The 11,084-nt window shown below is 68.7% G+C and overlaps 2 protein-coding genes across 2 annotated transcripts; both read right to left on the bottom strand.

Moving 5' to 3' along the window:
• Positions 1-529: 529 nt before the first annotated feature.
• Positions 530-8,826, bottom strand: LOC135173986 (spliceosome RNA helicase DDX39B). Its single transcript, XM_064141216.1, has 11 exons — positions 8,720-8,826; positions 7,733-7,953; positions 6,847-6,974; positions 6,410-6,502; positions 5,545-5,728; positions 4,248-4,366; positions 3,467-3,598; positions 2,748-2,857; positions 2,077-2,221; positions 1,349-1,496; positions 530-876 (listed from the first exon to the last, which is right to left on the bottom strand). The coding sequence occupies exons 2-11, from the start codon at positions 7,941-7,943 to the stop codon at positions 860-862; spliced, it is 1,287 nt and encodes a 428-aa protein (XP_063997286.1). The 5' UTR covers positions 7,944-7,953; positions 8,720-8,826; the 3' UTR covers positions 530-859.
• Positions 8,827-9,393: 567 nt separating this feature from the next.
• Positions 9,394-11,079, bottom strand: NEU1 (neuraminidase 1; the record flags this gene model as incomplete). Its single annotated transcript, XM_064141217.1, has 3 exons — positions 9,394-9,646; positions 10,238-10,457; positions 10,864-11,079. Coding segments are annotated over 3 exons (660 nt in total), but the record flags the coding sequence as incomplete, so codon positions are not given.
• Positions 11,080-11,084: the final 5 nt, after the last annotated feature.

Raw genomic sequence — 11,084 nt, forward strand, 5'->3', positions numbered from 1 at the left:
GCTCAGGCTCCGCAGAGCCCCTCCGGGGCGCGGCAGACCCCAACCCGCTCAGGCTCCGCAGAGCCCCTCTGGGGCGCGGCAGACCCCAACCCGCTCAGCCCTCACCCGCCCGGGCCCAGGCCCAGCATGGCGCCGGCCGCGCGGCCTCCTAGGAACGCCCCTCCTGCGTCATGCGTCGCCGCCGATTGGCTGCGGGCCACGCGGCCGTCGAGGAACGCCCCTCCTGCGTAATACGTTGCAGCCGATTGGCTGCGGGCCGCGCGCAATGGCTGTGATTGGCAGGATGAAAGAGTAGGGCGGGGACTCGAGGGGGACAGAGGCAGCCCCGCCCTCCTCGCGAGCCCCGCCCCGCCAGGCCACACCTTCTGGCCAATCCCAGCCTCTCACCCCGGTGTCCCGCCCCTTCCGGTCCTGACCCCGGCTCCGCCCCCCTACCCCCACCTGTCCCCAGCCCCTCCCCATCCCTCCCCCCCTAAACCACGCCCCCGAGGCCCCGCCCCTGGCCCCGCCCCTTTCTCACACCTTTGGGTTTGGGTTTTTTTTTCCTTCGTTTTTATTTTACCAAAACACAAAAATTTTACAGCCGGGGGGGAGGTCCTGGGGAGGGGGAGCTCCCCCGGGGGGGGGTCCTCGAAGCCGATTGGTTGCCCCCGGCCCTGCCCCTCCCCCTCCGTTTTTTTTCCTTTTTCTTTTTTTTTTAAATTTTTTTTGGTTGTCTTTTTCTACAAAACCCCCCCCGGGGGGCGGAGCCTCGGCAGGCCCCACCAGGGCTGGGGGCGGGGCCTGGGGACGGGAGGTGGAGTCGAGAGGGCAGAGCCAGACAGGAGGAGGCGGAGCCTGGAGGGTCCTGGGTGGGGCCTTATCGGGTTTGCTCAACTAGAGGGGGAGGAGAGAAAACAGCAGTTAGGGGGGGGAGGGCTGCAGCCCCCCAAGGACTCCCCCAACCCCCCAAGGGTACCCTGCAGGACCCCTCCCTAAATCCCACCTCCCCCCGCCCCGAGCTCCTGCATCCCCTCCTGGCAGCTCCAGCAGAGGCCCCAACCCCCCCCCCCCCAAGACCCTCCCCAAAGAGACCTCCCAAAGCCCCCCCCACCCCCCAAGACCACCTCAGGACCCCTCTCAAGCCCCCTCCCCACAGCACAGGCCCAGCAGCTCCATCCACACTGACTTCTTTCCCTCCCTGGTCTCCCTGAAACCACCTCAGGTGCCCCTAGGTGCCCCCCTAGTGCCCTCCCCGAGCCTCCCAAGTGCCCTCAAGCGCCCCCTAGCTTTGCCCCCCAGCTGACCCCCGTGCCCCCCAGCGCCCCCTGGCTGTGCCCCCCAGCTGACCCCCGTGCCCCCGGCTCACTGTAGGAGGAGATGTCGATCTCGTCGGGCAGCTCGCTGATGTTCACCTCGAAGCGGTCCTGGACATCGTTCAGGATCTTGGCGTCGTTCTCGTCCGACACGAAGGTGATGGCCAAGCCCTTGGTGCCAAAGCGCCCGGCCCGTGCCACCTGCGGGCACTGCCGGGTCAGGGCAGCCCCAGGGCACCCCCAGGGCAACACAGCTGCCCCCAGAACAACCCAGGTGCCCCCCAGAACAATCCATTTGCCACCCAGAACAACCCAGGTACCCCCCAAAGCAACCCAGCTGCCCCCCAGAGTAACCAATGTGCCCCCAGAACAACCCAGGTGCCCCCAAAGCAACCCAGGTGCCCACAGAGCAACCCAGGTGCTTCCCACAGTAACCCAGGTATCACCCAGAGCAACTCAAGTGCCCCCCAGGGCAGCCCAGGTACCCCCAAAGCAACCCAGCTGCCCCCCAATGCAACCCAAGAACAGCAGAAGCCACCCCCAGGACCCTCAGGGCCACCCTGAGCCCCCCAGCCCAGCACATGTAGCCCCTGGTGCCAAGGTGCCCAAGCTGTGGAGATCACCCAGAGACCCTCAAACCCACCCCAGGGACCCCAGAACCTGACCCCTTCCAAAGCACCCCCCCGCCCCCTGTTCCCTCCAATGCCCCTCGGACGCCCTAAGGCCCCTCTGGGGCCCCTCAAACGCCCCCCCGGCCCGGCAGAGCGCCCCCCGTGCCCACCCTGTGCAGGTAGGTGTCGGAGTCCTCGGGCATGTCGTAGTTGAAGGCAATGTTCACCCTCTCGATGTCCATGCCCCGCCCGAACAGGTTGGTGGCCACCAGGATGCGCCGCTGGAAGTCCTTGAACTGCTGGTACCGGGAGAGCCTGGCACGGGGGCACGGGGCAGGGAGAGGGCATCAGGCTCCCCCAGCGCCCCCCAGCGCCCTCCCAACACACCCCAGGCCACCAGGCACAGGGTGGGTACGGGGAGGGGCTCGGCTTCTCAGCGCCAGCCCAGTGCTGCCCCACTGCCACCCCAGTGCTGCCCAGTGCCGCCCCAGTGCCGCTCAGTGCTGCCCCACTGCCACCCCAGTGCTGGCCAGTGCCACCTCAGTGCTGCCCCACTGCCACCCCAGTGCTGCCCAGTGCCACCTCAGTGCTGCCTAACGCTGCCCAGTGCCAGCCCAGTGTCCTCCCCACATGCCCAAAGGGGCACAGAGGGCACAGAAGGGGCATCAGACACCTGTACTGTCCCCCCCCGAGCATCCCAGTGCCCCCCAGGCCCTTCTAGCTCCCTCCCAGTGCCCCCCGGGCCCCTCTAGCTCCCCCACAGCGACCCCCACACCCCTCTAGCTCCCCCCCAGTGCCCCCCAGGCCCCTCTAGCTCCCCTCCAGTGCCCCCCGGGCCCACCTCTCCTCCTGGGGCATGCCCCTGTGGATGGCAATGGCAGGGAAGTTCTGCTCCACCAGCAGCTGTGCCAGGGCTATGCAGCGCTGCACCGACTTGACGAAGATCACCACCTGGGGGGCACACAGGGTCAGAGGCACCCCCAAACGCCCTCCAGGACCCCCCTGGAGCCCAGGCTGCTCCCCTGGCACCCCCTTCCAATGCTGCCAGCCTGAAGCCTCCAAGAGCCAACTCCAGCCCTGGCCCCAGATGCTTTTTGATCGCTGGTGGAGCCCCCCCAGGCTCCTCAGGGGCACCCCAAGTGTCTGTGCCAAGGGCTGGGGTGTCCCCAGCACCCCCAAACCCTCCCGGGGCCCCCTCCTGGCCCCTCTCTCTGATCCCCAGTACCTCCCCCCAGGCCCCTTCCCCAACTTTGGACTCCCCCAAATCCCTCTCAGGATCCTCAAGCCCCCTCCCAATCCCCTCCTGACCCCCCCCAAACCCCTACCAGCCCCCCCCAGGAGCCCTTCTCACTTCTCCAACCTCTTTCCCTCCCCGCCCCCTAACTTGGCCTTGCCCTGGCGGGGCTCAGGGTGCCCTGGGAGCCCCCCCTGGGGACCCTCCAACCTCCCTCCCATCTCCCTCTTCAGCCCCAGCCACACTCTGCCTTTCCCTTCCCTCGCTCCTGGGAGGGGTTTGGGGTGCCCCCCCGGGTGTTGGGGTGCCCTGGGTGCCCCCCAGACCTGGTTGAACTCGAGCACGTCGAGCAGGTCGAAGAGCTTCCTGTTCTTCTCGTTGTCCTTCAGCTTCACATAGTACTGCTGCAGGCCGTGCAGCGTCAGCTTGGTCTCGTCGTCCACGAAGATCTCCATGGGCTGGGGGGCAGAGAGGCCTCAGCACCCCCACGGGAGACCAGACCCTCACAGGAGACCCCAGACCCCTATGGGCCACCACAGATCCCCTATGGGCCACCACAGACCCCCTATGGGCCACCACAGACCCCCACGGGCACCCCCAGACCCCCTATGAGCACCCCCAGACCCTCCATGGGCACCCCCCAACACCTGACAGAGCAGCCCCAAAATGAGACACCCCCCAGGACCCCAACAAACCTCCATGTGTTTGGGGGGAACTCCCCCCAAGGGGTTCCCCAACACCCCCAAGAAAGAGAGAGTAGGTTCGGGGCACTGCTGGGGGCGGGGTGGGGGTTCCTGGGGGGCACTTCTGGGGTGCACTGCATTGGTTAAGGTGTCCCTGGGGGGGGTTTGGGGTCCCCCACTCAGGAGGTCCCTGCACGAGGGGGCTGCGTTTTGGGGGGGCTGTGGGGGGGCATTTCAGGGTCCTGGGGTGGATCTTTGGGGTGCACTGGGTCAGTTCTGGGGTCCCCTCTCAGGTCCTGCAGGGACTCCCTGCCCTGCCCAGCCTACAGCTGGGTCTGAGGAGGGGGGCTGCTGGGGAGCGGGTGGGGGTCTCAGGGGGGGCTCACTTTTGGGGGACAGGGGGGCAGGTTTGGGGTGCACTCACGTCCTGCATGAACTTCCTGCAGACAGGACGAATGTCCCTGCCCAGGGTGGCGCTGAACATCATCACCTGCTTCTCGTGCGGCGTCAGCCGGAAGATCTCCTGCACGTCCCGGCGCATGTCTGGGGGGGAGAGGGGGAAGGGGAGGGAGAGGGGGAAGGGGAGGGAGAGGGGGAAGGGAAGGGAGAGGGGGAAGGGGAGGGGAGGGAGAGGGGGAAGGGGAGGGGAGGGAGAGGGGGAAGGGGGAAAAGAGAGAAGAGAAAGCAGAGGCAAAGCAAAGAAAAGAAGAGAGGGGGGAGAAGGGGGGGAGAAGGGGGGGAGAAGGGGGGGAGAAGGGGGGGAGAAGGGGGGGAGAAGGGGGGGAGAAGGGGGGGAGAAGGGGGGGAGAAGGGGGGGAGAAGGGGGGGAGAAGGGGGGGAGAAGGGGGGGAGAAGGGGGGGAGAAGGGGGGGAGAAGGGGGGGAGAAGGGGGGGAGAAGGGGGGGAGAAGGGGGGGAGAAGGGGGGGAGAAGGGGGGGAGAAGGGGGGGAGAAGGGGGGGAGAAGGGGGGGAGAAGGGGGGGAGAAGGGGGGGAGAAGGGGGGAGAAGGGGGGGAGAAGGGGGGGAGAAGGGGGGGAGAAGGGGGGAGAAGGGGGGGAGAAGGGGGGGAGAAGGGGGGGAGAAGGGGGGGAGAAGGGGGGGAGAAGGGGGGGAGAAGGGGGGGAGAAGGGGGGGAGAAGGGGGGGAGAAGGGGGGGAGAAGGGGGGGAGAAGGGGGGGAGAAGGGGGGGAGAAGGGGGGGAGAAGGGGGGGAGAAGGGGGGGAGAAGGGGGGAGAAGGGGGGAGAAGGGGGGGAGAAGGGGGGGAGAAGGGGGGGAGAAGGGGGGAGAAGGGGGGAGAAGGGGGGGAGAAGGGGGGGAGAAGGGGGGGAGAAGGGGGGGAGAAGGGGGGGAGAAGGGGGGGAGAAGGGGGGGAGAAGGGGGGGAGAAGGGGGGGAGAAGGGGCACAGAAAGCAAAGGAGACAAAGGAGAAAGGAAGAAAAGACAAGGAGAGGAGGAAGAGAAGGGGGAGGAAGGAGAGGGAATGAGGGAAGGAGAAGGGATAGGGAAGAAGGAAGAAAGATGGGAGAGGAAGGATGGGGAAAAAAGAAGAGGAGGAGAAGGAGCAGAGAGGAAATGTGGAGCAGCAAAACCTCAGCACCGAGGGCAGGAGCAGGACCCCGCAGGGACTTTCAGCCTCCCCCAGACTTTCTCTGCCCTCCCCCGGGGGTCCTGACCCCCTCTTGCAGCCCCTGCCCAGGCCGTGGGGTGCCCCCAGCCCTACCCAGCTGCTCCAGCATCTTGTCACACTCGTCCAGGATGAAATGTTTGATGTGCTTCAAGTTGAGGCTCTTGTTGCGTGCCAGGGCCAGGATGCGCCCGGGGGTGCCCACCACAATGTGGGGGCAGTTCTTCTTCAGCACCTCCTCGTCCTTCTTGATGGACAGGCCCCCAAAAAACACTGCCACCTGCACGGGGGGCACCCCGAAATCCAGCTGAGAGACCCCCCCGGGGCAGGCACAGATCCCCAGGAAGGTGCCAGCCCCACCGCGGGCGCTGCTTGTGGCACCACAGCTCAGCCCTGGCACCACAGCCAACACTTCAGGGTGCCCACAGAATCTGGGTCCCCCTGAGGTCTTCGGGGGTCCCCCTGTGGAGTCTGGAGCCCCCCAGGCCTCTAAATCCACCCTGGGTGCCTCCAAAATCGCTTGGGCTCCTCTGTGCGGTGCCACAGCCCAGCCCTGGCATCACAGCCAAGGTTCTGAGCTTCCCCTGGACAACTTGGGGACCCCTGCAGACTTTGGGGTCCCCTTACCAAGGCTGAAACCCCCCCAGGCCCCCAAACCCACCCACTGCAGTCAATGCCTTGGGGTGTGCCATGGGGATTTGGGGGAGCCCCTGGGCACCTTAGGCCCCCCCCTGGGGAACTGGGGTCAGCCCGGAAGACTTTGGGGTCCCCTCACCAAGCCAGAAGACCCCAGACCCCTAAACCCACCGTGAGTGGCCACAGACCCCCCAGGCTTCTCCTTGTGGTGCCATAGCCCAGCCCTGGCACCACTGCCAGCGTTTTGGGATGCCCACGGAATTTGAGGTCCCCCCTGGGCACTCTGGGGTCCCCCCCGCGCACTCTGGGGTGCCCCCAGCCCTACCTTGACGCTGGGCATGTACTTGGAGAACCTCTCGTACTCCTTGCTGATCTGGAACGCCAGCTCCCGCGTGTGGCACATCACCAGCACCGACACCTGCAGGGGGCGCAGCTGGCACCGAGCCGGCCCCGGCCCCCCCGCGCTGCCCGCGGGCACCCCCACGCCCACCCGGGTGCCTCTGCACTGCCCTGGCACCTCCAGGCCCCTTCGGCCCCCAGGTACCCTCCCCAGACCCCCCTGGCCTGTACCAGGCTCCAGCTGCTGCACCAATGCTGCCCCCTCAAACCGCCTCCTCACCACCCAGCCCCCCCTAAGCCCCCTCCCCACCGCCCAGCCCCCCCATGCCAGGCTCCAGCTGCAGCACCAACACTGCCCCCTCTAACCCCCTCCCTCACAGCCCCCCCAGGCCCCCTCCCCACCACCCAGCCCCCCGTGCCCACCTGGCCCGTGACAGGCTCCAGCTGCTGCAGCGTTGCCAGCACAAACACTGCAGTCTTGCCCATGCCAGACTTGGCCTGGCACAGAACATCCATGCCCAGGATGGCCTGGGGGATGCACTCGTGCTGCACTGAGGGGGACACACACAAACGGGGGGGTCAGCACCCCAAAAATAGCCCCCCCTAATTCAACAGAGCCCCCCCAGAAGTCTGCAGACAACGCAGGACCCCCCCAGATGCCTCCAGACCCCCCCAAGCCCCGAGGGATTCCTTCTGGCTGCACAGGTAGGGGAGAGAGAAGAATGGGGTGGGGGCAGCACCCCAAAACACCCCCATGGACACCCCCAGCCACGACAGAGCTCTCCAGAAGTCTGCAAGCAACACAGGAACCCCCCCGAGCCCCCCAAGAGCCCTGGGGGATGCCTTCAGGCTGCACTGGCTGAGGAGGGAGAACCAGGGAGGGGGACACCGGGAAGAGGGGTTCAGCACCCCAAAAGCAGCCCCCCCACCCTCCCCAGCACCTTCAGCTGCACTTAGCAACAATGCAGGCAGCTCAGGCGTGAGAACCACCCAGACCCCCTCGACACCCCCACACAGCTCCAGCCCCACCCAGATGCTCTCCAGACCCCCCCAAAGTCACCCCAAGCCCCTCCCATGCACCTTGCTCAGGCAACAGCAGCCTGAGGCAGCTCAGGCTTGAGCAAGGCCCCCCCCAGACCCCCCTGAACAGGTCCAGTCCCCCAGATCCTCCCCAGACCCCCCCCACGGTCACCCCAACCCCCTTCAGAGGGCTGCTGGAAGCTGCAGACAGCAATGGCTTGAGCAAGACCCCCCCGAGCCCCGCTCAGAGCCCCCAAATCCCCTCCAGACCCCCTCGGCCCCCAGGCACCTTCAGAGGGGTGCTCGAAGCCGCAGTCCACAATGGCCCTGAGCAGCTCAGGCTTGAGCAGGAAGTCTCTGAAGCCTGAGCTGTGGATGGAGACGTAGGAGCCCTTCACGTCCTTCTTGGGGGGCACCTCTGCCCCCTCCGTGCCCCCCGCGTTCTCCACCTCATCGTCCTCATAGTCCAACAGTTCGTTGTCGACGTCGTTCTCCGCCATGGGCACGGCGCTGGAGGGAGGGGCAGCGGCGGGGTCAGGGCACCCCCAAAGTGCCCCCGGGAGCAAGGGGGCAGGGCGCTCAGCGTCTGCGCGGAAACCTCCCCTGGGACCCCAACCCATACCTGAGAACTCCAAACGGCTCCGAGGACCCCACGGGAGGACCCCCGAAGTCTGAGGCCCCCCGCAGCAGCCCTTAGGCGACCCCAGGATGGGGGTCCCCTCCCTCACCTCCACAAGGGCCCCCCCCCCCCCCGCCCCGGCCGCGCCGGGGGAAACCTCAACGCCGGCATCCCACAGCGGACCCCAAGGACCCCCCTGCGAGGCCGGGCGGGAACACCCCAACACCCGGGACCCCCACCCGAGACCCCCACCCGGGACCCCGGCACAGGCCCCTCCCCGGCGCGCCCGCAGCCAATCGCGGCTCTTCCCGCCAACGCCGCTCGCTCCGGCTCCCGCTCCCGCCCCGCCCCGCTGCCGGTGCCCGCTCCCGCCGCGGCCGCCCGCGGCCTCCTCTCAGCTCCCGCTAGCGCCGGCGCCATCTTGGCTGCCACAATGGCGGCGGGGCCCGGGGGTCGCCACCTCCGCCCCCCCCCCGCCTCTTCCCACCCTCATCCTCCCATCCCCAGACCCCCGAGGGAGGCGGCGGCGGGAACGCGCGGGCGCGGCGGGCGCCGCGGGGCCCGGCCGTAGGATATCGGCGGCTGCCGCGCCCCGATGGCTGGCGGGACCGGCGATGCGCGGCCGATGCCGGCCCGGGCCCAGCCGCCATCACTCACCGCCGAAAGCTGCGACCGCCGCGGGAGGGAAGAGGGGGGCGGAGCGACCAGGGCGTCACTTCCGGGCACGCCGCCGCTGAGGGCCCCACGCACGGCCCGGGGCTGCCCTTGGCGATGGCCTGAACCCGCCTGACCCGGGGCTTCGCGGGGGCCTTTGGCTACCTCTTCCGGCCCTTTCCCCCGTCCTTCCGTGCCCCATCGCCATCTCCCGGCCGCGCCCGGGCCCGTTTCAAGTCCCGCAAAGGGCAAGGGAGAGAACTCTGCGCGTACAGAGCCAGGCGCAAACCTGCCGCTGGGACCTCTTCTGAGCAGGCAGCGACAGCGGCAGCCCCGAGCGGGGTCCTTAGGGGCCAGGGGAAATCGGCGCTGCCATGGCAACGGCCCCGCCCTCCTCCCCCTCCCCTGCCGCGTCGCCATGGGAACGGACACGGGCGGGGGGGGGGCAGTGCGTCAGGAAGGGTCCGGAGGGGGCCACAGGAACCAGGAGGGGTCCAGGGGAAGCTCAGGGACCAAAAGCGGCCGCAGGGACCCCCCCGGGTCAGCGGCACTCGGAGCGGGTTCCGCCGGGGGCCAAGGCAGGCCTGGGGGAAGGACCCCGCGGGTCAGGGAGGGGCCAGGGAGGTCCCCGGAGGTCGGATGCAGCCAGGCCCCGCCCATCGAGGAGGCACAGCCAATCAGAGTCAGCTCCTTTATGTGGGCGCGGTCAGAGGTCTCCGCCCAGACTAATGGTAGCCAATGAGACGCTCTCGGTGGTCTGGCTCCGCCCCTTCTCGTAGATGAGGAACAGGCGGGGGGCGGAGCCTCCGCGCGCCTCGGGGGGCGGGGCCGCCATCGAGGAGTAGCCGCTGGGCCCCGCCCACACGCGCAGGCCCCGCCCCCACCAGCTGCTGCCGTTGGAGAAGCTCCAGCGCAGGGTCAGGTTCACCCCTGGGGGGCAGGGAGAGGACACACCCTTGGGGGACACGCCCACCCACGGACCACACCCATACAACACCCGTGCCACACCCCCACACCCCCTTCTGACCCTCCTCAACACCCCAAGCCCCTCCCCACATTCCCTTTGAGATCCCCAAACCCCTCCTGGGACCCCCAACCCCTCCCCAAAACCCCTCCTGCACCTCCTAAACCCCCCTTGAGGCCCCCAAAGCCTCCCCAAACCCCCCTTGAGACCCCCAACCCCTCCCCAAACCCCTCCTGCACCTCCCAAACCCCCCTTGAGACCCCCAACCCCTCCCCAAAACCCCTCCTGCACCTCCCAAACCCCCCTTGAGACCCCCAACCCCTCCCCAAAACCCTCCTGCACCTCCCAAACCCCCCTTGAGACCCCCAACCCCCCCCCAAACCCCTCCTGCACCTCCCAAACCCCCCTTGAGACCCCCAAAGCCTCCCCAAACCCCTCCTGGGACCCCCAACCTCTCCCTAAATCCCTCCTGCACCTCCCAAACCCCCCTTGAGACCCCCAACCCCTCCCCACCTCCCACCATCAACCTCCCAGACCCTTCCTTCCCCTCCCCTTACGGCGCGTGGGGTGGGCGGGGTTGCTGAAGAAGATGACGTCATCGATGACGTAGAGGCCGGCGGCCACGGCCGGGTCGGGCAGCGCGGGCTGGGGGCTGACGGCGGCGGGGGGCAAGGAGTCGCCCCCGTCCCAGCTGCGAGCCAGCAGGCGGCAGCGGCAGCGGAACCCATCCTGGTTGCGGATGCTGAGCCCCAGCGACCCGTCCGGGAGCTCGAACGGCTGCGGGGGGCACCGGGACCACCGCCGGGGGGCATTGGAGACCCCCTCGGAGCCATCAGAGCCCCCCCGGGACCCACTGCAGCCCCCCCGGGACTGGCTGCAGACCCCCAGTACCCATTAGAGCCCCCCCGGGACTGGCTGCAGACCCTCAGTACCCATTAGAGCCGCCCCAGGACCCACTGCAGTCCCCCCGGTACTGGCTGCAGCCCCCCCAGCGCCCACTGCAGCCCCCCCGGGACCCACTGCAGCCCCCCCAGTACCCATTATAGCCCCCACGATACCCACTGCAGCCCCCCGGTACTGGCTGCAGCCCCCCCAGCGCCCACTGCAGCCCCCCCAGCGCCCACTGCACCCCCCGCTGACACCCCCAAATCTCCCCTCCCGCCCCCAGCCCCCCGGCCCGCACCTGGCACTCATCGGGGGTGAAGTCGTGGGGGCGCCGGGGGGCGCCGAAGGGGATCGCGGGCAGGACCCCCCCCCGCCGCCAGCTGCCGCCGCCGTCGTCGCTCAGCAGCAGCCTGACCCCGTCCCGCTCGGGGACTCCGTGCCCGCAGAACACCAAACGCCCGCGGGCGGGGGGCAGCCGCTTCTGGGGGGGCACACGGCTGAGACCCCCCCCGGGCCCTC

This window comes from Pogoniulus pusillus, unplaced genomic scaffold (genome assembly GCF_015220805.1).
Source record: "Pogoniulus pusillus isolate bPogPus1 unplaced genomic scaffold, bPogPus1.pri scaffold_179_arrow_ctg1, whole genome shotgun sequence".
Lineage (NCBI taxonomy): Eukaryota > Metazoa > Chordata > Aves > Piciformes > Lybiidae > Pogoniulus > Pogoniulus pusillus.